Genomic DNA, 27,975 nt, shown 5'->3' with positions numbered 1-27,975 from the left:
TGAGACCCACTGCCTGGCCAACGGGCTGGTGTCGGAGTGTATTAGGGAGCCCTGATCAGGCTAGGATGTGAGCTAATTAAAGGCCTTTTCCACAAAGGAGGGAAGTGGGGCTGGGGAGAGAGGGGAGGAGGAGGAGGAGGAGGAAAGGTTTAAGAGTGTATTCCCCAAATTTCCAGCACATTCTTTATTCCTCTGTTTTATTCTTTAAAACAGAAGAAAACCAACTAAAGAGTCTAAGCTTTTGGTTATTTCTAACCTTAAATTGTCATTCATGCTGCCTGGTGCTATATTGGTTTTAACTATTTTTATATAATTACATATACCATCAAAGACATATTTTGCCACTTTTTCCATGGAAACATCCTGTTCTTGAAATACTGCAGGCCAACTGCTTGAATTTTGCCCTTTTCACCAAGTTTGACACATCTGGGCACTAAGTACGTACTTTTCGTGTGTTCTAGGTTTTCCCCCTTTGCTTGGAAAGTCCACTTGCCAACTGTAGAGGGTATTACTGGGAGGATTAAGTAAATCAGTACACAGCGTGTGCTCTTAAAGTTCAGTTGAGGTGGTGATGGTAACGGCTTGGTGTTATGGTTTGAAATCTTGAAAATACCGGTGGTGCTAGCATAATACTACGTCTTACAGTGATACTCACGTAAGGAAAAAATTCATTTGAAAATGTTTGATTTTCTTGCTTTTTTTTGTTTGTTTATTTAGCCTGTATATTCCCCCCATCCCCCAATAAGCAGTAAACTGACTTATTTATAGACCTTGGGTACTTTTAAATCTGTGATATTTTCTTAATCAGCCTGGTAATGATACATTTTTTGAAAGCAGTTTTGTTCACACAGAGACCTAAGTGTTTATTATATTATTCTGATACATTTCACATAAGCTTGTCTATGTGCAAAGAAACATTTAGATTAATCTTGTACCACACAGTAACAATCCTAGGAAATTCCAATCAAAAGCCAACAATCTGTTTCCTTCATTCTGGACTGTTGGCATATCTGGCTTTGTCTGTGTTCTGATAAGGAGTAACAACAATGTTAATTTTGTATTTCCTTGGCTTTTGGTCTCACATAATCCAAGTTGACCAGGAGTCTTGTCCACTGTCATGCAATTTGTGGAGTATGTAGTTACAATGGGGTACTTAGCTTGATCATGTGGAAGATGTTAGTGAATTTTTCCTATAAGCATTTAAAATATTTATTACATTTATCTTTATTCCTCGGTATTGGTATACAGAAAGCATGGGATAGACAGGATACTGATTATGCAGTTGAAGTAAGTTTTGAGTTTAAACTAGTAGCTGAATGGATATCTTTAAAAATGGTACCAGCTAATATTTTTTTGACTGCTTCACCATGTGCCAGGTACTCTTCTGAGGCTTCGAACAAATTGACTTATTTAATCCTCATAACAACTATATGAAAGGCTAGTTTATAAATGAGGACATTAAAGCTCAGAGAAATTAAGAAACTTGCCCAAGGTTTTGAAGAGAGCCAGCCTAAAAACCTGGATTCTCTCATTTTGAGCCCCTACCCTCAGCCCCAATGCAAAAGCTGCACTGTATCTAGTAGGCTTTGTTCTTGAACCTCTCTGCAATATCATATTTGTGGGAATTAACCATGTAAGGCTGTATTCTCAAGGGGACACAGAGAATTTGAGTCACAGTTTAAAGTCATTTCCTGTAGTACCCTCTGTTGTATAATTAGCTCTTTTGTAGGTGCTGTACCATCCAGGCCAAAGTGTGTGGCTAAAACCAATTGTTCTAACCCCATCTGAGACACTTAGTGAAGGAGTTTTAACTTTGTTCTAGCTCCACACGCAGAGCTGACTAAATATAGGTTTATGTGCAAAAAGTATAATCTCATGTTAATAAATCTATTTATTGTATCTGTACAAGTTTACAACTGTATATGAACAGCTAGAAATGCCAGGCTCTGTGCTAGGCACAGGGGAAACAGGAACAGAACAAGGTCTCGTCCCCTGGAGGTCACCATCTAGCAGGAGAGAAGGCTGTGCAATCACATGCCTGCAGGAAAGTGTTGCAAGTGCAAGGATGAGGTCCGCGGGGGTTCCAGTGGGGGCACTTAAGAAGGGGCAGACTTTGCTACCCAGAGCAAGGAAGGCCTCCACAGAGGAAGGAAGGAACAGTGGTGCTGGATCGTCAACTCCAAGGAGGTGTTTGCCGTGTGGACAAGAGATGGGTGGAGACAGGGCGAGGCACACAAGGAGCAGCCCCAGCAGGAAGGAGCCTGGGGGGTGTGCAATGGCAGGACCTGGGGAGGTGAGTCAGTGGTGCCAGAGCTGGGAGGGACAGGGCGCATGCCACTGGGTCATCTAGTCTAGTCAGGAAAAGACTGGCCTACCATTTTACATCCACTCCTTTTCCCTCCCTCCATACCAGTTATAAGTGAGTTTAAAGGGGAAGTGACTTAACTGAATCTTTTACTTTTTGAGCCTAGTATTGTCATGATCCAACCATGAGCTGCATGTATAAAATGTTAACATTATTTTTTTGCAAGTGTTTTTATGTGAGTAGAATAGTTATACCTTTCACAGAGAAGGCCAAAACAAACAAAAACAACAGCCTCTCACACCCTTGGGGGGAGAAAAACCCTGACTCACTTTTTATATAACTAGAGCTAAAACCAAACCAAATCATGGCCTGTTTGCAGTAGGTAGATTGCAAATTCACAAGCTGTTCTTTCTGGCCAGAGTGACTCAGTCTAGTACTAAGTCATGGACTGCCTCTGGCATTTCTCATTAACCTAATATCTCCATCTAGACACAGCAGAAAATCACCCTCCCTGAAGGCTGGAGCAAACAAACTCCAAGGGTCCTTGTTAAAGGAAAAGAAGGCCTTTAGACCTCACTTGAAACAACTGACTAGAAAGGCAGGAAGAAGAGAGGGAGCAGGTTCATTCTTCAATTACGCTTTTCTGCATAATTTTGAACTCAGCAGATACAGTGTTTGCCATTGATCCCCAGACTACATTTTGGTAAATTAATTTATCTGACCCCCTCTGACTGGCCATCAAATGGTTTCACCATTTTCTTTACACAAAGCTAAATTAGATGTGACCTAAATTTGAGAGGAAAGAACACATTATATGTAGGAATGTGTTTCATGGTTTTCTCCCCCCAGCCCTCCCCTGCCCCATCCATTCCAGTCAGTAGATTTTTCTCTGGAAATCCATCCTTCCTGTTTCCACTCAAGGCAACTAACAGTGTCCAGATTTTGATTTGGAATTTTAGTTTTTCTTGTATAGATTAAAAGGGGACATTTTTCTTGAGGAAGGATACTGTTTTTCTGCAAATATTTAGACTAAAGCTAGGTAGGTTTCCTGTTCACTTCTTGGAAACTTTGAGCCCTAAATTTTCCCCTACACTCGAAATCACTGTGTTGGATGACATCTCCCCGGGGAGACAGGCTGGGTCCTTTGACTTCCTGGATTGAACTTAGGTTGGGCTGCTTGGCAAATGTGGTAAAGAAAGGGTTCCTTGAGCAAAACTTGGGAAAATCTCATTTGGGATGAAATCTCCTATCTTGGCTTTTTCAGCACACCTTGGTGCGGATTCTGTAGTTGTTTCCCATCCACCCACCCACCCACACCTAAAACTTGAGCGTTTGTAGCTTGCCACTTGTGTCCTGAACTTGGTGAACTTAGTCACTGTTATAGGACTTAGGGAAATTTGCATATGCTGTGGACTGAATGTTTGTGGTCCCTCACCACCAAAATTCATATGTTGAAATCCTAACCCCCAAGGGGATGGTGTTTAGGAGGTGGGGCCTTTGGGAGGCGATTAGGTCATGAGGGCAGAGCCCTCGTGATTAGGATTAGTGCCCTTATAAAAGAGACCCCAGTGAGCCGGCTTACCCCTTCCACCATGTGCGGTTACAGTGAAAAGATGGCAGCATGGGAAGCAGGCCCTCACTAGACCCTGAATCTGTTGTCACCCTGACCTTGGACTTCTCAGCCTCCAGAACTGTGAGAAATAAATTTACGCTGTTTAAAAGCCACCTGGTTAATGATACTATGTTATCGTAGCCTGAATGGACTAAGACAGCATATAACACAGAATGCTGTTTGTTTAAAATTTTCTTGAGGTCTTTCCACATGGTTTATTTCTGTTTTCCATTGATCCTTCTTTGTTCAGCAGGGAAGGCAGAGTTCTGCACTCAGTACTGGCTGACCATGTGAGGATTGACATCTTGCCTCCTCCTCTCTGGCAGAATTATTATATGTGAAAGATATTCTGTTTTTTAGAGAAAGCTAATTGATGTTGGGATGTGTGCACAGTAGAGCTGCCTGTGCTCTGAATTAGCACTGAAATTTTGAAAGGTGAAGAAGTATTATTTGACCATTTCCTATGTGGCAGGCACAGTGCTAGGTCCTTCATACCTTTTTAACTAGTCTTCTCCAGTCTCCTTTCCACCAGTTGCTCAGGTACCTTGGAGCCACCCCTGACTCCCTTCTGCCGTTCTGCATGGCCAGACCATCAGCAAGTCCTGTCAGCTATACCAAAATTTGAACACATCACCCCACCCACTGCTACCCTGCTAGTCCGCATGATCATCTTTGGCCTGGTTTATTGTGGTAACCTTCTTCTTCCACCCATGTTTCCCCATCTCACGTCTAGTCTCAGTGTGGCAACTAGAGTGATCCTGTCAAAACAGCTCAGACTGTGTCATTCCTCGGCTCAGACCCCTCCAATGGCTTTCTGTTTCATTCCGCGTAGAAAGTTCAGGCCTGTGCAGTGATCCACAAGGCCCACGTGGCCAGCCTTCCCCATCCTTTTCTGACCTCATCCCTGCCCTCTCCCCACTCTCCACCCCGCTCACCCAGCCTGCCCCACACTGTCTTCCTTGCCGATTCTCAACCAGCTCCCTCCAAACTTCTGCCTTGGAGTCTGCACTAGCATTCTTCTCTTCCTGGAATATTCTGTGGCCACCTGGTTTTCATCTGCATTTCTTTATCCAAATTTCACTTTCTCAGGGAGGCCCATCCCCCATCTAAAATTGCAAAAACCCCCCCCATAATACCTCTTATCCTCCTTCCCTGCTTGATTTTTATTTTATTTATATTATTTGTAGTCGGTTCAACTTTGAATGCAACTAGAATGTAAACCCCATGAGGGCTGAAAGTTTTGTCTCTTGTTCACTGCTACATCCCCTTAGAACAATGTGTGGCACATTTTAGTGCTAAGTAAGTTTTTGCTGATAGGAGGGAAAGAAGAAAAGGAGGCAGGAACAGACAGCCCCTAGAAGTTAGGCCTGCAGTCCCCGACCTGGGGACCGGCCCCAGACTGGTACCAGTCTGTGGCCTGTTAGGAACCAGGCCACACAGTAGGAGGTGAGTGGCGGGTGAGCAAACGAAGCTTTATCTGTATTTATAGCTGCTCCTCATCACCCGCCATCTTCACCCCCACCCACTCACCCCTTATCCCTCAGTCCGTGGAAAAATTGTCTTCCATGAAACCAATCCCTAGTGTTAAAAAGGTTGGGACCACTGAGTTAGGCATGACCTCAGTTTACACTGAGGCTCCTAGAAGTTGCCCAAGATCACACAGCTAATAAGTGAAGCCAGAATTTGAACCCAAATGTGTGACTCCCAAAGCTTCTCTGATTCCCACTTTATTATGCTGTTTTCCTATGAATGTCTCACCCTCATTATATCTACAGTAAACATAGACTATGAATTTGTATACACATATATAGTAATACAAACACTTTAAAATGCCTTAAAGGGAATACTTTGCCAGAATCTCTTAGTCTCCTCTATATCATCTGGCACTTAATATATAGAACAGATAAATAATTATCAGCAGATTCCTAAACCAGGTGCCCCTCAACATAAAAAAAGTTATTAGCACTCATAGCTAAAGAGGTAGCATTTGAAAAGGGGGCACATTTTTGGAAATACCAATTTCAGGTTCAAACCATTGAACAGTATTTTTGATCATTTATTCCCAAAGCTACTCTGGGTTCATTCTGGGGCTTACTAGGCCAGGAGACTCACACCTGTCAGTTCTAGCCTCAGAACAAAACACTGAATTGGTCCTGTCAGGTGTACACCAGGCCCGTGCTAGGCCCTGTCCTTAGTACTGGGGACACAGTGGTGGACAAGACAGGCACGGTACCAAGCATGCCTGCAGCAAGTTCCACTCTCCTTTGACCTTAAAGGGCTACTGTCAGTGAATCCCTACAGTGGGTGCAGCCTTTTATTTGTTTTTAGGATCTTGAAAAAGAAAACAGTCCCCCAATTTTATTTTCTCATCTCGTTCTTTGAAGTTCTGAAGTTCATTTAAAATCCATTTTGCACTCTTCTTTTGCTAATTTAGAAAGCTTGTGGCATTTATCTGAAGATTCAGAAACATCCAGGGCAATGAATTCCTGTTTTACTGTCTCTCTGAGCCTGTGTTAAGGTTCAAGATTCTCTAAAATACTCCATTCTTGCCCATCAACAAAGCCACAGGCACCCTGTAAAAAGAAGTGATAGTTGTGCCATCCAGCTCAGGGAATTCTTTGTCTTATCTCCCACCTTTTGCCTTGAACTGTGTGTGCATGGTTTTTGTTGTGTGAAGTTTATTTTGTAAAATGAATTCTGCCGTTGGTGACATGCTTAGCAAACAAGTTCCACAAACATTTTTTAAATTGTGGAAGAATCAATCCATAGAGTATCATGTGGTATATGCACAGTTTAAAGAACAATGAAATGAACCCCAGGACGGAACACTCAGCTTAAAACGATAGAATATACCGGTACTTTTGAAGCTTCCCTGATCACATCCCCTTGCTTCACTTTATACCCTGAGGTAGTTACTGTCCTGAATATTTTATTAATCAAGTCTTTTCACTATACAGTTTTACCATATTTGTATGTTTCATCAAACAATATGTTTGTAGTATTACCTGTTTTGAACTTACATATAAAATCATACTGAATGTGTTCTTTTGTTACCTTTTTTTACTCAACATTACATTTTGAAACCCATCCATATTGGTATAGGTAGCTGTAGTTCATTCATTCATTTTCTGCTACATGTAGTATTCCATCGCCTGAATTTGTCACAATTTATCTATTTTACTGTTAGACATTTGGACTGTTCCAGTGTTTTGCTAGTATTAACTGAGGTTATTACAAACATTCTTGTTAATGTTTCCTGAAACACATATGCACAAGTCTCTTCATTATATACTGAAGATCAGAGTTACTTGGTCATATTTATTTGTCCATCTTTATTTTGTTTATTTTTTTCTTTGCTTCCCAGACAATGCAGGGTCCTTATAACACTTTATGTCCATTTTTCCTCTCCAATCTTTTTTGTTATTGTTGTCATGTATTTTAGTGCTATGTATATTATGTTTAACCCTCAGAAAACACTAAATTTTTTGTGTTAAGTAATTGATATTCATTTAGATCTATACACATATTTATCCTGTCTGTTGTCATCCATTCTTTTCTTTGTCTATCTATGCTTCCATCTGGGTCATTTTCCTTCTGCCAAAGAACTTCCTTTTGTGGGTCTTCTGGCAACGAATTTTCTCAGATTTGTTTTTCTGAAAAGATCTTTATTTCACCTATATTTTTGAAAGATATTTTTACTAAGTTTAGAATTCTAGATTGGCAAATGTCTTTCAGCCCTTTAATGTCATTCCATTGTCGTTCCATCATTTCTCTTAAATCAGCTGTCAGTATTATTGTTCATCCTTTGGTAACGTCTTTTTTCCTTTGACTGCTTTTAAGATTTACTCTTTAGCTTTACGTTTTAAGAATAATGTGCCTTGATATGATTTGTAGAACTTCTTGAATTTGTAGTGATGTTTTTTGACAATTTTGGAAAATTCTTGGCCAGTGTCACTTCAAATATTGCTTCTGCTCCTTTCTCTCTCTTTCTCTCTCTCCCCCTTCTGTGGCTCCGCTTACACAGAAATTGGGCCTTTTTACTATGACTCTCATGCTCTTTTCTACCTTTGTTTTTTTATTATTGTATAAATATTCCTCTCCACAGAAATCTTTAGTAAAAGGCGAAAGATTTATATGATCTGAAGAGAAACCAGAGTGTCTTTTCTGTATTTTTACCCCCTTGGGTTTTCTTCGTATTTTGATCTGGATATTTTCTGCTGACTTATTTTTCAGTTCACTAATCCTCTTTGGTGCTCTGTCTACTCTGTTATTTCACCATTTATTAAAATCTTAATTTCAGTTTTTTGCTAAAACTCTTCATCTTTTTATATACTATTCTTTTGAAGATAGTAATCATACTACACTGGTGAGTGATTTTTTTTTTTCTTTTTTTTTCCCCCCTTAGTTTTCAGTCATTTAGTCTCATTTTCTTACATGTCTGGTAATTTTTATTGAATGCTGGACATTGTATAGGAAAAAATTTAGAGGTTCTGGCTAATGTTGTTTCTCTGCAGAGAGCATTTAATTTTCTTCTTTCCTTCTACCTCAGGTGCCCAGTGCTTTGATTTTCCCCCATGTATACCTCCTTTGCAAAACCTGTTTTCTGAGCTTTCATTTGCAGTAGGGGTAAATAACTTCAAGAATTTCCCAGAGGGACTTGTATTTCAGAAAGGATCAAAGTCTGATGCTTAAAGGGAAAAGTCCAGAGGAAGGATTTTTCCCCCCTCTGGATGGACAGTGGAAGGATGGGGGTGGGGACAGTGTGTGGGGTGGGCAGAAAATAGATAAGCTTCAATTCCTGAAATCATAACAGAGGCCTTAATGAAACTTAGTCCTAAAGGATCAGTTCTGTTTAGGCAGGAAAGTGGGTGAATCTTTTAGACAAAAGAGGGTTAATTAGCTTTCTTTTAAGTAAAAAGTATGTTGAACCAGAGCCCCCATTTTCCTATATTTCTAGTAATTGAAGGTTTTCTCTTAAAAGCAACATAAGGCATCGGAATAGGCCCATTAAGTCACCTTTGGAAAGCGCAGCTATTGAGTTAAATGGACTGTGTTCTCTTCCTCATTCCAGGACTTTCCAGGCCTGAAATCTGTTAACCTGGAAGTTAGGCTGTAAAACACCAGATCTGCAGGAAGTAGGCGGGTGTGAATTTTTAATGTCCTCTCCCAGGTCACCCTGTGTGGGGTGGGGTTAAAAGACAGCAAAGGTAAGAATGCCTATGGAAAGACTACTAAGGAATCCAAGGGACATCCCAGTCAAAACCAGAGGTCCGGAGGAGCTATTGGGAAATAGCCAAACTGCAAGTTTATTTTTGTATTAGCCTATCTGCAAAGAGGGAACATTTGAGTCCATTTTTAAAAGAACCTTCTTTTGGCCTATACTTTGAGAGTGAACGCAAGCCAGATCTCAGGAGAAGTGAGGCAGGACCAAAGTAGCTTAGGTCTGAGCTATCTCCCATTCCCATTCTACACCCCTCCCCCCAACATACATTCAAATGGATCCAACTTCTTTGTTCTCCCAGATGCTAAAGACTAGTTCCCAATTGGTGGTGTTACCTAGATTCATCATACTTGCTTATAAATAACTTCCTTTGACATTATCTAGAAGTGAAGTGTTGGCTTTGTATACATAGCTTTCCCAAAAAGCAGGCTGTATCCCACCAACCTCCATAAAAAGTCAGGTAGCTGTTAGAATGGTAGCTTAATTTCCACTGTGAATGGGCGTGTTACTCTCAGGTGGATGGTTCCGGGGTGTTTGAATAGCAGAAAACTGGCAAAGGTGGAGAGGAGAGTGAAGTCTGAACCAGGTGAACTTTCAAGATCTAGTCCATCTTGCCTCCCTGCACGAACGGTATATGCTAGTAATGTAATCTGGTCTGGTGTAATGTGATCCATATAACGGACATGTACCAAGCCTCTATTTCCTTGGGACCTGTTTCAGATTGTGAGAGTAATCGTTTTGGGGAAAGGGGAAGTGGATCCAGGGATTGGAGCCTGACTCCTTTTTCTTTTCTGGGGATTTGCGTGTAATTTTTCAGAAACTTTATCATTTATATACTTCTGTCAGCTGCTCTCCTTTGTCAGTTCCACTGCTTGGGAGAGGAAAGATATATGCCTGGTGTCTCTTTGGTTTTCACTGGCATTTAGGAAGGAATTTTTCCATGGGGACAATAACAAAAATCATGGTTGGGTCCCTCCCTAGATTATGCAGTATCACATGTAGGTGGACACTTAGCAGACTTTTGCTGGAGATGATCATGATCTTTCCAGTTTCATCTGTAAAATGGACGTAATAATACGGCCCGCCTCATAGGGTTGTTGTGAAGATTAGACTAATCAAATGACTTCATAGATGCCAGGGCCTTAGAACAATGCCTGGTGCATGGTAAATGCTGCTGCCCAGTGTTCATAATTCTAGAAGTTACACGTGATCTTCAGTAACTGCAAGTTTGCCCATACCTATTCTGCTCCATACTCACTGAAAACTTCATTTATTGAAAGAAACAGTTGGGAACAGATTTCTTTCTGAAAACTTCATCAAGATTATTTCAAACCCTTGAAAGCTACCTGACTTTTGCAGCAAGAATGAAAGCTACCTGACTTTTGCAGCAAGAAGTTCAGTTTATACTGGTGCCCAGTGTCTATGGTTATTCACTCTGACGTAACCCGCTTCCTTTCTTCCTGAGCTTTTGGCATTAAAGAGAATTTATCTCTTCATTTGAAATACAAAGTACTTTGCAAGAATGGAGTCCTTGTGACTAGGAAGGAGGAGATAAGCTTGAGCTTCTTTTCTGTTGAGGAATGTCCTGTTCATTTCTAAATTTCTGTATTTTGAGATGTTAGTCTATTTGTAATTGATGCATTTGTGCTTTCCTTTGTTCCAGAACAGGCATAAAGTGATTCCTGTATTTTAGGATGAGACACACAGGATTCAGTGGGGGAGAAAGAGAGGGTGCAGGGAGAGCACTTGTGAGAAGAAAGAATAGGATTTGTAGTAATAACCCTTTGCTTTGTGTTCTCTCCCAAGTGCTTTCATATCCAAGGTCTCAGTGGGTAACTCTGTGGGTAGTGTTCTCCCTGTTTTATATTAATAGATAAAGATGCAGATCCTAAAGAGGGTGTATCTTTTGCTCATGTTCCTCCAGCTGAATCTAGTGACAGAGTTGGCATCGGGACTCTGTTTTTCAAAGCTGGTGTGCTTTCCTAGAGTTGAAATAATTTATCTGCCAAGTCAGGCATTATAATGTGACCACCACAGGGGGAATTTTTTCCTGCGTCATAATCTAGCTCCTAGTTTAGCACCAAGATAGGAGATATTTATGTATATTGAAAAACCTTGTTAGGATGGCAAAACTGGAGCTCTGCCACGGTCGAAAGACTTATTACCTATGGCTAGCATTAACTATACGGAAACCCACCTTTGACTTCCTCTGCATCTTTGTGGGGTTTTCAGCAATGGACAAGTGGGGGCCCAGCATCCTCAACATGATCACTTACCCCTTCTGTCGGAACAGTCGACGGTGAGTCCTGGCTAGTCAAGGTGGGACACAATTTCATCCACAGCCGGACTTAAAGATTTATCTTGCCTACGTAATTCTTTATAACTGGTGTAGAAAAATCATGGGGAAAATAGGAATTGACTGAGCCCTGACAACTTGTCTGTTGTTGAAATTCAGTCGTCTTGATTCTACCTTTGTGGATCTTGCTTATTTCTGTGCCTTTAGCCTTATAGCAAATTCCAGCAATCCTTTTTAGAGAAAAAGCAAAATCCTATTATGGGAGTGCTTCAAACCACTCTGGGCTTCCAGATTAATCTGAAACAACATCTGAGTTCATAACTGGGTCAGAGTTGCAGACTATTAAGAGACTCACCAATGCAACAGGCCTGTGTCTTGGGCTAGTTAAAACACTGCGACAGTCCTGAGGTCTGACTTTGTTGCAGGCATTTTGGCCTTGTGTGCTGAGATAATTCTGGGTGGCTGAGGATAACTTTGTTTCTTAACTGAAAAGGAGTGTCTGTTGCCTGATAAGTGTTTATCCGTGAAATAGCAACATGGTGTATGTCTTGGGGTGGGAGAGCTTTCAGATCTCCACAGACCCCCACCTCCACCCCACCCCCAAAAAGCAAGGTCATGGGCTTAGGCATGTTACTTGAGTAGAATGTCAGTCCCAGCTTTAAAATGTCTTTATTGTTTTTATTCAAGGTCCCCTGTGTAGGTTCTTTTCCCCTTTTCTCTTTGCCTTAAGGGTTATACATAATCCATAACCAAGTAGAACTGAAAACAGACAAACCCGCTCCACTTCTAGTGGGTAGAAATCTGGACTCCAAAAATGCCTCTTTCTTGCCAAACCTCAACTTGTTCCATGCCTTTTTAAAAAAAAAAAAATTTTTTTTAATGTCTCTCTCCAGTGTCCTCACCCCGTCATTATTTGGCTGAGTGAAGACTAGCTATTTGGTTTGCCTTTTATCAATAATAGATATTCACTGCTTTTTGAATCACATTTTTCTTTAACTCTTCCCTGTTTATAAGTATCACAAAAGGTTTCTTCAACATCAGGGCAAAATTCACACTCTGAGAATAATTTTTAACTGTGGATATTTTAACATCAAAAAGAAAGAAATGGTGAAGACTTTAGTTTTCAAGTTGCTTAGGTCTTACATGACTTGAGGGAGGTTTTCCTGGTAGCATACCAACAGAATTGAAAAATATTCTGAAGTTTAAGGCCCCAGACTACTTCTAAGAAACTTGTAAAAAATGATGGCCAGATATTGCACCAAGCATTTTGCATTAATTATCTTCTTAACCCTTCAAAGCCATCCCTTTATAGTAGAAAGTATCAGTCTTTTGCAGACGGATGAACTGATGCTCCGGAAAGTTAAACAGGATGCATATTTAATAAATGACAGAGTAAGATTTGCCTCCTTTGCTCCTGCCTGTTTGACTACATTATAGCAGCCCCACAAATTTCGTGTCAGCCTTACTTATAAACACGATATATAGTTGGGCTTTCTGAATTTACGTGTTCAAGCATAGCTATAGCAGGCAACGCTTAATAGAAATAGAGCTGTACTAGTAGCTGAGATTTGTAGGTATGACTTGTACAGATGGTCCCTGACATACAGTGGTTCAACTTATAATTTTTTCAGCTTTATGATGGTGCAAGAGCCATATGCATTCAGTAGAAACCATACTTCAAATTTTGAATTTTGATCTTTTCGCAGCTAGTGATGTAATCTGATACTATCTCATGATGCTGGGCAGTGGCAGTAGGCCATGCAGTCACGAGGGTGAACACCAATGCTCTACAGCACACCGTGTTGCTAGATGATTTGCCCAACTATAGGCTAATGTAAGTGTTCTGAGCATGTTTAAAGTCGGCTAGGCTAAGCTATGGTGTTCAGTAGGTTAGGTGTAGGAAATGTGTTTTCAAATTACAATATTTTCAATTTACTACGGGCTTATCCAGATGTAACCCCAATGTAAGTCAAAGAGCATCTATGCTTGGAAGAATATAAAACTTCTCCCTCATGCTGTAGAGTCATGTCACTTCTCTCACTTTTTCTGTTATATGTGGTTACCATCTGCCCTGGTAACAAGGAAGATATTGCTACCAGCAATTACTCAGTGGAGGAGGATATTAAAGAGGAAATTTCCATTAGGTAAATAACTGAAAGAAGAACCCAAGAGAAGAGGGAGAAATTCAAGCCCAGGATCCTATTACACTGACCAAATACCTTTGGCATCCCATGCTTGCTGAATATCATAAAAGGGTCAGGAAAAGTGATAGGACAGAACAGAAGGGCACAGCATGAATATTTTCCCTTACACCATTCCAGCGTCTACTTGAATTTCAGTTTTATAAAATCAGCTTTTCAGAGCTGGGCCCCAAACCCAGGCTAAATCACAATGTCTCCATTTGTATAGATAATGGGATTATTTCTGGAAGGTGGGGTGTGGACACACACTGTGTGTTAGCCATTCAGTAGAACTGGCATCTTGAAGTACTTCTGAAATTTTTACCCGCCTTGCTGAAAGTATTGCTTTATAGAAGTTAATGATTTTGGACTGTGGCCAGAATTCACAAGCAAGGAGTGTGTTTAAGCTACCTACAGGGAAAGAAAGGGGAAAAGCATTGTCTTTGTGAGTGTAATAGCAGATTTTCTGAAGGACATTCTGTTCCTTGGAACCTTTTTCATCTTAGCTAAGACAACATTCAGTTGAAGCCTTAAGTATGTTGTGGACTTGAAATTGCAACAAAATGAACTAGGTTGACTTAAGTCTCTATAAATGCTTCTTCTGGTGTTGAGGTATTGTAGATAACGAGCAGTTACAAATTATCTACACATGACCTTCCAGTTGCTAGTTGCTTTCCCATTTTGATAGCCAAGCACGCACTCCCTGCTCTGGTGCTCTTGTGCCCCTCTCCAGATAGCTTCCGCTTTACTGGGGGATGCACCATGCCAGACGCTTGTGCTGTCTCATTAAATCCTTGTGACAGCCTGCAGAATCTGGGTATTCCCATTCTGCATATAAAGAAGTTCACATTTAGATAATTCAATACTGTTTTTATTGAACGACTCATACGTATCAGGCTCTGTGCTACATGCTTTCCACGTATCGTCTAATCCTTATGGCGTCCTTGTGGGTGATATTTTTAGCCCCATTTTGAAGATGAGGAAAATGGAGGCTCACAGAGGTTAAGTGACTTGTCTGTGACCTCACAGCTATTAAGTGTCACAGTCAGAATTTGAACTCAGATGTCGTTATGTTTCTGTTATGCCACCTACAGACCTCCCAACTGAGGTCTTGAAGGCAGGAGGCAGAAACCACCTCTGATTTCTGAGTCTCAGTCTCCACCCTGGCACACTGTAGGGGCTCCATACATGTTGGATCGCTTGGGTGGCTGAGTGGATGCATAGCTGAATTGTACTCACTCACATCCTGGTGATTTTCAGCCTCTGGGGTTCATTTCTCCTTTGTTTGAATACTCTGAATATCTGCCTCCAGGATCCATTTGTCACAAGGCAGTTGGGAGAGGGTGTGAAGGATGTCCTGGCCCAACCACTCCCTATGCCATGATGTAGCTCTAGTGGGTATCTCTGCTTTATTTTGATGATCATCTTCAAAGTTGAGGACATGGATAAGATAATACTTCCCAGTCTTGGAGAAGACCACGGCCAGAGGGCACCCATGCTGAGTGTTGCTGGAATCCGCTCCCTCTGCAACCCGAGTGTTCTCACGCTTTCTTTGTGTGAGAAATAAGGGATGGGTCTGATTTACCTTCCCACGGAGGTGGGAAATGAGAGGTGGAATTAAGGATGACCAAGTGCTCCCACGGTCAAAGGAAGCCACATGCTTTGTGCTGGCCTGGGTCCAATACTCAGAACCCAGGGAACTGGCCCAAGGCCCTGCGTTTGACCACTATACCTGTCATCTAGCTGGCTTTGTTTTAATTCCTACAAAATGTCTCTCCCAGTAGAATCTGATTAACCTCCCATCAATACGGTTTGGTTGGATCACAGATTTCAACATCTACCCAAGTTTTCTGAATTCTCAAAGCCATAGTTCTAGGGATGAAGACTTTTGTAATGGTTGACTGTTAATAAGTGACAAAGGACAAGTCCAGTTGGCTTGCACAAGTAATCTTTTACGGACAGAGAAGTGGGAATTCAGATGAAACCCCTACAGTAAAGTAAGTTGAGTTAGGTGTAGGTGCCTTTCTGCAGCAAAGGTGAGGCAGCTGAGAAGCACATGGACGAATCCGGCATTTGGAGGGAAGAGTGGTCTCTTAGATCATCTCATCCCATTCTCCTTGGGTCAACGCAGTGTCATTGGACAGAGAGCACCCAGGAGCCAGTCGGTGCAGGGGAGCTGGGGCTGCACGGCAGACTCCATTGGAAATAAAGCTTTGGCATGGGCTCACTCGCAAACCTTGGATATTAAACTTGTTTAATTGACGGGGGTTAGAAAACAAGAGGGTAATATTGAGCAGTTTGCCTAGATTATTCTCCCTTACTCTCCTAAGGGGGAAAGTATTATGGGAATTTTTAACTTCTTCTAGTCAGCAGCCAGAGATAGGGAAAAAGCACCTTAACATAATCTCTCTTCTCAAGGAAAATCAGAGCTTGAGAGAAATGGGGAAGATCTGAACAAGACTCTGAAAGTAGCTGGGGTGCACCTGGGCCTCTTCAGGTGGAGCACGTGCCTCTCGGAGACACACAGGGCGTGGACTCACTTCACATGACCACGGTCTCGCTGCTTCTGAGGCAGTGGGGGGAGGTGTCTTTGTCCAGGCGCTGAGTGAAGAACTCTGCCAACCTGTGTGACTCCAGAGCATAGCAGGGGCTCTTGTTGACCGTTTCCAAGACGATAGTCACAGTTCCTCCCTCTGGATCCCTGAGTTAGTACAGCTTGTGTTCTAGGTTCTTGTCACTGGCTGTTGTACATATGTTGTTACCTTCCCAGTGAGACTGTCAGCTCCTTGAGAGTAGGGTCCGAGGCTTTGTCTGTATCCCCAGCAGTACCTAAATCAGTGTTGGGCCCAGAGTAAGTGCTTAATAGAGACATTCTGTCTTGGGTCGTAGATCTGCCACACTTTCAGAGCTGGAAAGGATTTTGGAAATCATGAAGTTCAACACTCTGATTTTATAGATGGTACCACTCCGAAAACTTTGGAGGCTGGTGTTTATCTGCTGGAAAGAGAGGATTTTATTGTGTTAAACTGTAGTGCGAATGAACATAATTCTAAAGCATTGAAAGGCTTTTTTCAAAAGACAACGCGATTCAGCTGCTACCTGGACAGGTAACCTCAGAAGAGGCTCAATTTTGCTCTCAGAGGGACCTGGGAAGGCTCCTGTAGAGCAGCTCTTCCTCATTTATTAGGCCGTCTCCTCCCGCTTGCTGGGTTATCATGTTCTTCCTTGAACTAGTTGCTGACTAATAACAACAATAAGAATGCTAACTAGATGCCAGAGCCTGAGCCATTGTCTCTAATCCTTTCGGCCATATGACAAAGTAGGTACTATCACCTTTCTCCAGATGCAGAGGGAGGCTCAGGCTCGTGTAGCTACCAGAATGGTTGAGAGAGGACTGGGGTCTGGTTCGGTCTGATGCCCCCAAGCTTGTGGCCCTTCCCCTGCACTGTGGTGGCTCTCCATTGGGGTCTTCACTGGGGACTATAGCCCTTACTTAAGGGCTGGTTTTGCAACACCCCATGGTGTCTCCAGTTTCCTAAAGGAAGTTGTAAAATTAATTTTCATTAACTTTAATTCTCTTAATTAGACAGGGAGTGATGGGGAATGTATGACAAAAATCAAACAAATAATGATAGGAATTGCACCTCCAGAAAGGTCAATAATTACTGCCCCAGAGCATAAAAGCATTTGGACTGAGTAGAAGGAATGAGTCTTCCCATAGCTTGCTCCAGGAGCCATTGCTTTACGTGGAATTGCTGCTCCTTTCTCTAGTCCCTCTTCTGTGCCCAGAAGTCTCCTGTCACTGGTGTCAGGAAGCCTAAGGGCCAGGCACAGTGGCTCAGGCCTTTGGGAGGCGGAGGTGGGAGGATTGCTTGAGTCCAGGAGTTTGAGGCTGCAGTGAGCTATGATGGCACTACAGCACTCTAGTCCAGGTGACAGAACAAGACCCTGTCTCAAAAAGAAAAAAAAAAGTGTATATATAAAAAAGAAACTTAAAGCCTAATGGTGTGCAGGGCAGATCTGATCTGTGTAACACACACCACTACCCTCACTACTGCCGCCACCCCACCCCGGCTTGCCAAACCAGAAAGAAACAGGCCCCAAGAAGGCTACCCAGTGTACTAGTCTTCCAGGCAGGCTGTTTGCCTTGAATTTTTCCACTGAGCTTTATATCTAAGTAACATTCCTGTGAGTTTTCTAAAAGGTTAGTCCTGGGTCATTGGCACTTAAACCACTTGTTTTGGTAGATCTTTCCTGAGAAGGTTAATTATATATTTGATATCCTTCTCTTTTTATGCCTGAATGATGAGGATAAGTACCCTGTGGTTTATTAACTGTCACTTTAAACCTTTTCAAATTGTCTTGTGACAAAACAGAGTTTTATGTCCTTTTTATCCAGCTTTGATGGATGAGACAGCTTTTCTGGTTGTCACGTATGCCAGGATAAATAAAATCTCTCTGATTTTTGGGGGAGGATGGGTTTGCATTAAAGTCATGAGTTCAAGTCTTCTGCTTCCTGTGAAAGGTGACCTATCCTGTTAATCTTTCCATCTACTTAATTTTTTTCTTTTGATACACGGAGCTTGGCACCCAGTAGGCACTCGGTAATTGTTGAATGAATGAAAAAAAGGATTAAGTGAGGAAGGCTGATCTCTCCAAAATTTTGATACCAAACCCTAAAGCAATAATATGACACATTTTCTGTTTTCAATCCCACTGATTCTTAGAGCAAAGAGCCTGTGTCTTTACCATCATAGAATCCCAAAGTTCAGCTTTTCCCCTAAGGCCATTTTGTTTACCTTTAATTTTTCAGTAAATTTGCAGTAGTATTATGGAAAGTAAATGTCATCAGGGATTTTTAGTGTTTGCAAGTCTAGTGTCCCCATTGTAAGTGTTCCACAGTTTGTATATGTCCAGTGTTTCTGAGAACCACCCACCTGAGACAGACAGTATATGCAATTCAGCAATTAATCTCTCTCTCTAGTCACTATTTACTGAATCCTGACTAGGAGCAAGAGAAAGTATTTATTTAAAATAATTAAAATAATGAAAATAGTACTGAGGCTTTGAAACTCTTCTGTTTTAATTCATTCCAGTTTGCAGGGACATTATCAGATGGCTTAGGGAAGACAATGGACAATCGGCATCAGTCAGAGCGGGAGTACATCAGATACCACGCAGCCACCAGTGGTGAGCACCTTGTGGCCGGCATCCACGGCCTGGCTCATGGTAAGTCACTTGATGTCGGGCTCTTCTGCCTCAGTCCCTCAGAGGTGCCTTTGCACCCTTCCGATTGCAAAAATGAAAAAGAAAGCTGACAATAGAGGAAATCCTGGCTTGGTATCTTGGTGTACCTGATGGCCTTCCAGGTTCTCTTATTTTATCCTCCTTTCAAGTGAAATGTGACAGCCTACGAGAACTCCTCATTCCCTTCCAGAATGTTGTGCACATTGCAGTTCCTTCCTGCTCTCTGGCTTCTCTTCCCAACATGTTATGAGGTATACTCATCTGAACCTCTTCTTAGAATTGGAAGGAACTGCTGCCTCAAGACTCTGTCTTCTGCTTACTGATCATTCCTTCCAAAGAAATTGAAATGAGAAATTGGCGGCCAGGTTTGTGGCGCAGATGTTTTTTAGTTTTGCATAAATGTGCATTCACCAAAATTATAAATCCATCTATGTGCCTAGGAGATCCAGGTGATGGCATGAATGTGTTCAGTCTCTGAATTTGTTTGAATTCCAGCTTTAATAGTTTAATTCTGATTCATTTGCCTTTTGTTGCATTTTTCTCCACAACTTCTTAGTGTGGCGTTCAAGTCCCTTGAAAATATAAACCTAGCCAATTCCCAACCACTGTCCCCGAGGCACGCTGCATTTCAGGCACACAAAGCTATGTACTGCTTCCCAAACATGCCTCCAAGTCCTTCCTCACTCACATTCCTCTGCCCTTTCCTCTTCTGCCTAACTTCCTTGCCTATCAAAATCCTACTCAACCTATAAGTCCCAACTCAAATGACATTTCCCCAGATATGCTATCCCAGTTAGAATTAACGACAGGTGGAACACACGTGGCATTCTGGGTTGTCAATGTCACCAGCTGTGTGTATCCTGCTCTCTGATAGATTGTGAATGCCAGCAGAGCAGAAAGGCCATTTCGCATTCACTGTTATTCTTGTATACATCACATGACACCTGGCATGTAGCTCATGGGTAGTGATGGTTAGTACCTTGAACTATTTGTACCAGATCCTTAGGAATCATCTGAAGCTGAGTCATATCAAGATCAGTCAGTCTTGATTATCTGCATTTGGAGGAAGAGGAAGGAATATAGATAATAAAAAATTATATTTCTATTTGTGCTTAGGACACAATGTTTAGGACAGGATTTTTGTTTGTCAGCTTTCCTAATGGTGTTTTGGATCAAAATGCCTTTACTTTTCCTAAGGCTGCCCAACTGTAAAGGGAGCAGTCTCCAAGGTGACATCAGGCTAGAAGTAAAATTTGGCTGAAAGTAATCTGTTTATGGACTTTAAGGTGACTGTTCGGCACTCATTTGGGTTAAAGATTTAATGATTCTTTCTGGTAACTATAAAATGCTTTGCTATGTATAATTGCTGTTATCTGGCCAACATCCTTGGAGTATGAAGAGAGAGCTGTCCTCACTTTCTAGATGAACACACAAATGTGCTGAGAAAATGGATGATTTGTTGAAGGTTGCAAAATCACCTCCCACCAAGGATTATTCCAATAATATGTACAGCCTCTCCAGGAGCCAGCAGGCTCATCCAAAGAGAATCCATTGAGCTTTGAGTTATATGAAATCCATAGCCTAGAGTGAGACTATTCCCTCAGGATGAAAAGACCTTTAAAAGATGAGGACCAGAATCCACTCAGTCCCCTTGGCTTCAAAACTGGGAGTTGTGCTCAGTTCTCTCTGTAGGCCCTGCTTGACCTGAACATTCAGTAATGTTCTGTCTCTTGGGTCCCAGTCTGAACTCCTGTACTGTGCATGCTCTGCCAAGAACTCAAAAGTTTGGGAAAGGGATATTGACTTACTGGAGCAAATGGACCCAGAATCCAAAAGAAACGTGAATTGTTAGTAGATTCTCACCCAAGGAGCTTCCTTTACCAATCTGTCTCACTAGAGCTGAAGACTCTAGAGAGCGTCCTCACAGCCCCACTGTCAGAGGGTAAACATCCTGTGAGTGTCCCTGGCACAAGTCCTGAGAATGCTCCCCGGACAGGGCCTGCCTCTCCCTACAATGCCTGTGACCTCCCCAGCCTTTGCCAACATCTGGCCTCTTCTGAAGTTCTTAAAGCCATTGCTGTCACTTTTCAAAATGTTTGGAATGTCTTTTTGACGTGGGTTGGAACTGACTCCTTTGAGGGTCCTGGCTAGTTTTGGCAGCTTTGGGGGGTGCCCTTCATGAAGGCTTCATCATTTACTGTGATTGCCTACACCTGATTTCAGCAAAGCATGCAGTAGCTTTTATCCTATTTCAAACATTTGGTTGTGTTGGCCAATCACATAATGTTCTTTGAAAACTGAAAACTTACACAGTCAATACAGTCAGCTCTCTGTATCCATGGGTGCTACAACTGTGGATTCAAACATGTATCAAAATATTTGGGAAAAAAGAATTCACAAAGTTCTAAAAAGCAAAACTTGAATTTGCCATATGGGCCAAGTACTATGTTGAATCCACACAAATGAAGGAATGTGTGGGCATTGTATTAGGTATTATAAGTAACCTAGAGATGATTTAGAGTCTACAGTAGGATGTGCACAGGTTATATGCAAATACTATGCCATTTTATACCAGGGACTTTAGCATTCTTAGATTTTGGTATCTGTGGAGAGTTCTGGAACCAATCCCCTGTAGATACTGAGAGATGACTGTATTTAGTTATCTTTTTGCCTTATGTTTCATGGGATCCCAACTTCTTCAAACTTTCACCAAGGGCCCCATTTTCTCGTCTTCTAGACTTAATCCTCTGTCTGTATCCTCTCTCAATTGCCCATCTCTAGACTTGAAAAAATGGCCATTTGTTAACTTCTCAGCTTTTCTTTGATTTTTCTTAACTGGAGGACACTTTACTTGTGACGATTATGTAATATATATCCTCTGACACTGGGCTTAATGAGCAAATCTGCTGGGTCCCCTGTATGTGAGTTGGCCTGTGTGTGGCCCGTCTGGCACAGAGATTAACTGAATGCCCTTAAGTTAGCATCCCAGGTGCATGGAATTGAGGGGTTTGGCTTTAAATGCTTTTGCTTTTGTCCTTGGCCAGGTTACAATAGCCCTTGTCTTTTTCACTAGGTATCATTGGTGGATTGACCAGTGTTATAACCTCGACAGTGGAAGGTGTGAAAACAGAAGGGGGTGTCAGCGGTTTTATATCTGGCCTTGGGAAAGGGCTTGTTGGCACTGTAACCAAACCAGTGGCAGGTGCCCTGGATTTTGCATCAGAAACAGCCCAGGCGGTGAGAGACACAGCCACACTCAGTGGCCCCAGGTCAGTGGTCGTGCGGGGAGTGGCTTTTGCAATTTCCAGCCCAGGTCTGCTGCTTCTCCTAATCCATAGTGATGTGTTTAATCATATACTTTCTGCCTTAGTTATGTGATTCTTAATTTGAATACTTAAAATGAAAATTTCTGATCGGCCTAATATAAATACATGAAAATGAGGTGCAGAAACCTGACATGAATTTTTCAGATATATTTCTAGTATACAATATTATTTTTCTTCATGAGAGAGCTCAGAAATAGGATTACATTGTTATAAGCTCCCCTGTTCACCAAGCTGACTGTATCCCTACATGCCCGTGAAGAAAACTATCAGGTTATACTGTGGGTTCTTGCTTAGGCCCCAAGGTATAGTTCTAGAATCCCTGCAGTTGCAGTTCACCATGTGGGTCTGTTCCTTCTTGATTTGCCTTCTACTTGAAAGTACCAGCCAGTCCCCCAGTCTCATAAAGAAAACCTCTGCATCCCCATGCAAGTTAGCAGTTCTACCGTGGGATGCTGTCTTGTTGTTTTGTTGTTTTTTTTTTAAGAGAGACAGTGTCTCATTATAATTGCCCAGGCTGGTCTCAAACTCCTGGCCTCAAGCAATCCTTCTGCCTGCAAAAGTGCTAGGATTAGAGGCATGAGCCACCGCTCCCAGCCTCTATCTTGTCTTGATACCAGCTGAGACTGGGAATCAGGGACAGCCCATACAGCTCCAAATCCCACAGAACCCAACCACTTTAACTTAGCTGTTTGCTTTAGTGGCCTATTTTAGCCTCTTTTCCAGAGTGACTAATTGGGGAGTCTTATCAACAAGGGGTATAATGAATGTTAAAAGTTCCCAGCCAAGCTGGACTCGCTTTAAGCCCAAAAGGCTTTTTGCCGCTGCTGCCTGGATAATAGATGTTCTCAGCGTGAATTAGTGTGCCCTTGTAGAATGCCTAGGGCCTGGGCCACGTCCACACCCTGTCGCTCCCTCAAATAGGATTTGAAGTGAAATCATCCCCAATTAAAGTGAATCCATTTGTCTGTCACCAGGAAACCTTACTGAAGACACATTACTGCAGTAGGGGAAATGCTTAGATTGTAGACTGGAGCCACGCAACGTGTTTTGCCAGAATGTCTTCCATCTGGAAGCAGCTGCTTTTAAAAAAAGGAGCTGTAGAGTTTACTTTAGTTAAGTAACCATTCTATTCTCAGATACAAAGCTAAAACAATCCTTGAGTATATTTTCAAGGCTTTATGAAGCTGTGTGGAGTGGTGGGCAGTCAGGAGGCTTCAGAAGTTTTTCCAGTTAGTTTTTCCATTTCTGCTTGAAACCCAAGAAGTCCACTTGCAGTACTTCGTTAAGGTAATAGGACTTAATGAAGTGTGATAAAGCAGAAGACCCCTGAGAGTTCCTGAAGGACCGTCCTTATTCTTAACATCTCAAAATGGCCAAGGGGTTGACTGATTTGTTTCAAAAAGGGTTTAAGGTATATGTGTTAAAATTTATAAAGATTATTTTATACTGTAAAGTTTAATGAGATTGACTAGAAAGAAATCACTTGAATTTTTTACATTGTCGGTTTGAAAGTCTTAATGAGGTTTTCAATTTTTTAGGGGCGTAAGTAACATAGCCAGACACACTGCAGAAAGTGTTCTTGTCATTTTTACCAGTTGTCCACCGTTGCCATGGAAGGTTTGATTTAGTGTCAGCCAGTACATATCTGACATCTGTTCATTTCCAGTCAGTAAATACTGATTAAAATTTCCCTGTGAACTCAGGGTTAGGAATAGAGCAGAAAACAAAACTGTCCCTAGTGTCAAAGAGCATGTGATCAAGGCGGGCAGCAAACATAAAACAAACAGGTAAATAATTACTTGTTAAAACGATGATAAATGACACAGAGGAGATTTACAGGGTGCCATGCGACTGTATTATTAGAAGAGGAAGATGGCTAACCTGGTGGTCAGTGTAGTCAAGACAGGCTTTTCTAGGGAAGTGGTATGAAGACGAAGCCTGAATGTAAGTAGCAGTTGGCCAGGTGACGAGAAGGGAGAGTCACGTTCCAGGTAGAAGGGAACTGTGTGTGCAACACTAGAAGGAAGGGACTCATCAGTTAAGTGCCAGGCATTGTCCAGGTGCCTCCACACGTGCAATGTCACTCAGTCTTCATACTTCATTTATACACGAGGACAAGACAATTCAGAGAAGTGACGTGACTTGTCCATAGCCACACAGCTGGTTGGAGATGGCAAAGCCAGACTCACGCCTGGCCCGTCTTCTGACTCTGTGCCCAGCACTGCTGCACTGCACTGCACTGCCTGGGCCTGGTGGTCCTCGTTGGATTTCTCCTGCACATGTGTCAGAGTCAGTTGGTGTCAAGATATGGCATGCGGCACAATTTCTTCTCTGCTGACTCAAGATTTACTATTAGCTAAATAAACCCTGACATGATTCAGCGTCTTGGCCATCATGCATTTTTCTCTCTCTGGTTCCTCTGGCCTAGCACCTTGGCATTGTCAGGATGTCAGCAGCAGAGACCATGCCCTCTAGGACGTGCTTCACGGGGAGCCATACCTAGTGACGGCATGGTGGAACCATTCACTGCCAGCACCAGTCGTTCATTATCACAGCCCATTGAAGTTTTACATTTCCATGTAGATGAGGCACCCGAGATACAGAAAAGTTGTACAGCTTGCCCCAAAGCAAACAGTAATTGGGCAGCCTAATTGAAGTTTAACTGCTGATTTCATGGAACAGCTATCTGCCTAACCATTCACTCTTCCTAGAAACAAAAGCTACATGGTAAGTGAGGAGCAGCCAGGTACTCATGGGCCTATGGACATGGATGTTCAGGGGCAGGAGGATTAAGTTTTATATGCCTTTCTATTCCTGGAGGCGTCAGTAGTGGCAGAGCCAATGCAGAAGTTGCCAGAGGTGAGTGGGACATATGTTAGACTCATGCTAATTGGGGACCGCAGTGGATCACAGTGTCCTTTATTGCACTGAAAAAGCATTACAGATTCTTCTGAAGGGATAAGAAGTAGCCCTTGCACCAATTTCCCTCAGTCCTTTTGTCTAGGTCCAAAAGTAGGGTTGTTAATGAGGAGCCATGTGTTAGAGAAGAGCACCTGACCTGGAAAACAAAAGGTCAGAGTCCCAAGCCCCTTACTTATTAGCTTTAGGCCCTTGGTCAAGTCTTTTAGCCTATCTGAGCCTCAGTTTTTTTCATCTATAAATTGGGGATGAATATACCTGTCTATTTATTCTCTCTCTCAGGGGTTTGAAGCCCAACCAGAGTTATTTTAATGTGGAAGCTATAAAGAGCTATAAAACTGCTGGGCGATACAATTTTTGAGTCATATTAAAGGGACACGGAGATCTTGTGCAGGTGGAGAAATGTTTCAGTGCCAGTTTGTTCTGATGACACTGTATCTCTTAAGAACATACTGGTTCTACCCAAGGGATAAATCACCCCGGTTTCTTGGAAGTGAATTATAATCATCTCCAACTATCCCAGTTGATTGAACAGGATCCAGGGGTGTTACTCAGGGTTTTTCCCCACTGTTTAGACAACAGGGACTAACAAATGATTTGAAGGGATTAGAAGTGAGACTCTGACCGAAGGTTGACCTGAGCCCAGGGACCAAGCCAGGAATAGAACCCAAGAGTCCAAGAGTTCTGCCTCTGAGCCTACAATTGGAATGAGACTTTCTGCTTCCTTTGTAATATTTCATCCAAGTGAAGGCTTAGATCTTAGCATCTATGTTTTAAAAGACCCAAATTTTAAGCAGATGATAGCAAAGTAAGTCATAAAACTGTGAAAGAATACTCCTTCCAGTAATCCATCTGAAAAGTGGCCTTACAGGAAACATTGGCTTCTTTTTGTGTTTATTTGAACACGATTTTATTTATAGGGAACCCCCCCTTATGTTCTTTTAGATTAAAATACTTCCAAATTTCTCTTGTTGGAGTGTGCAAGCATTCCAAAAAGACAGCCACCTAACTTTCCTCTGATATTTCTAGGCAACCTAATAGTTCTGAGGAAGGCAGGTGGGGGCAGGGCAGAGAAGAGGGCGGAGGACAGCAGAGCCTTTGGCCTCGACACGAATGTTGTGGACCAATATCCCCCGCTGCATTTGTTAACTGTACAAGTATGTGTGGTTTGGAACTGAAATAAGAAGCCTTTTCCAAGGCAACGCTCTGCTGGCTCAGGTTGCATCTTCTTGTCTACGTGTATTGGGCCACATTTGTCTGTTCCTAAGTAAAGTTTATGAAAGTGGCACAGATGCAGCCACACTTGTGCCATTGAAGCCATGAAGCCATGTGAAAAGCCTGCCGCCCTTCAAACAGACCAGGCCAAAGCAAGCCCCCACGCCTTGGGAGAGTGCCCAGTTCTCTGCACGAATGTGGTGGTGGTATCTGATGGTAGCATTTGAACAGATGATTCAGTAGAAAGCTGTAGAGACCCAGGAGTAGCCATTTCGCAAAAGAAGGCAAAAATACCTTTGAAAAGAGAGGAATGTCTGACTCTGTGCTATGTATTTGCTTATTTGTTTCTCCTAATACCATCTGTTGTAAACTTTGGGGTGCATGACATTTTAGGGAAGTAGCAGATGAAGATTTATGAAGCCGGACAGTGAAGTTTCCCCAAATATTTCTTCACCTTTTTAGTCAAGACCCAGAAAGGCGGGTAGAAGTGGGAGTTGGCAGAACTTGAAATATTTAAACTAATTTAGCAAAGCTCCAGGAGTGTTGGAGCTTATCTCGTTATTTAAGTTAGATAAGGAGGAAGGGGGAATTTGAAAGATAATGATAGATCAATGTTGAAGAACATAGCCATCAGGGCTGATAATGTTCTGGAATCCCAGGACCCTTGTATTGTGCGTAGCTGTAAATTCCGGTTGCTCTGAGAGTTTTTGAGTAAGCTTTCGGTTGATTTCACAGAAAGATTTATGGTGGGCATATTTGACTTCCTCAGTAAAAACATTCCCAAGATATCACCGAAAATTCGTTAAAGACACTTTCCGTTAATAGCCTCTTAGATGTGAAATTGAAATGGATTTTCTTTAGGAAAAGCCCTTTTGTGACAGTGTTTGCACCTTACTCATGACTCTCCAGGATAAAAGGGACCCTCTTGTGTCACTAGAGCCTGAATGCAGTCAGGCTGGACAGGTCAGAAAAAAGTCTGCAAAGAGAGCTTAAGGAATGTTTGCACTAACTCTTTCATTCTAGTTTGGCAATACTGCTTTTAATTGTTCTGCTCTGAAAGCAGCCATTTGTTATACTTGATATTATATTATACGTAGCACATCAAGCAGAATTATTAATAGCTTGAATTGAGCCTTTAGGGCACTTCCAAAGGTAAAAATCCAGTAAAAATTAAAATGTTTATTAGGATACACCAGTACCTCAGTTTTTTCCTCTAGTGTTCCATTTAAGGCAGAGGACAGTAGACTGACAATTCCATGTATCTGGGGGCAGAGCAAGTTTAGTATTTCTTTGAAAGTTCCTATTTTATCTTAAAACTATAAATAAGTATTATATTTTATTCCATGTTTGTTTTAATGAGAAAGTATTTTTAATTGCTACCTAGTAAAATGAAACTTTCCAGAAAGATGTACCATGCCATCCTGTGGCCGCTGCCTCATGCTCGTTTAAGAAGCTCAAGCCACTCCTTCCAGATGAGTCCTGTAGACTGTGGTAGCGTCGATATAAGGACATGTATCTTGGTAACGTAGACTGTGGTAGCATTGATATAAAGACATGTATATTGGTAAGGGTGAAAAGCTAGAGCTTAGTATATGTTTGACCCTGGGGCTTTGTTTTTTTGTCTTTGGGCATATCATCTGTTGGCTTAGTAACC

The 27,975-nt window shown here is 42.0% G+C and overlaps 1 protein-coding gene and 1 pseudogene across 4 annotated transcripts in view; one reads left to right on the top strand and one right to left on the bottom strand.

Annotated features, from left to right (window-relative positions):
* VPS13D (vacuolar protein sorting 13 homolog D) overlaps positions 1 to 27,975 on the top strand; it is a 248,099-nt gene that overhangs the window by 176,089 nt on the left and 44,035 nt on the right. For all 4 annotated transcript variants that reach the window (XR_006733919.1, XM_045546090.1, XM_045546092.1 and 1 more), the window contains 2 exons: positions 18,711 to 18,843; positions 21,935 to 22,130. Coding sequence is in view for 3 of the 4 variants with exons in the window: in XM_045546090.1 (XP_045402046.1) it covers positions 18,711 to 18,843; positions 21,935 to 22,130 (329 nt within the window). In the remaining variant the exon portion in view is untranslated. The remainder of the gene's footprint in view (positions 1 to 18,710; positions 18,844 to 21,934; positions 22,131 to 27,975) is intronic.
* LOC123636119 lies at positions 7,987 to 8,076 on the bottom strand (annotated as a pseudogene).

The sequence above is a fragment of the Lemur catta genome, chromosome 3 (genome assembly GCF_020740605.2).
Source record: "Lemur catta isolate mLemCat1 chromosome 3, mLemCat1.pri, whole genome shotgun sequence".
NCBI lineage: Eukaryota > Metazoa > Chordata > Mammalia > Primates > Lemuridae > Lemur > Lemur catta.
Note: the sequence above shows the minus strand (reverse complement) of the source record. Positions and strands in the feature narration are given on the sequence as shown.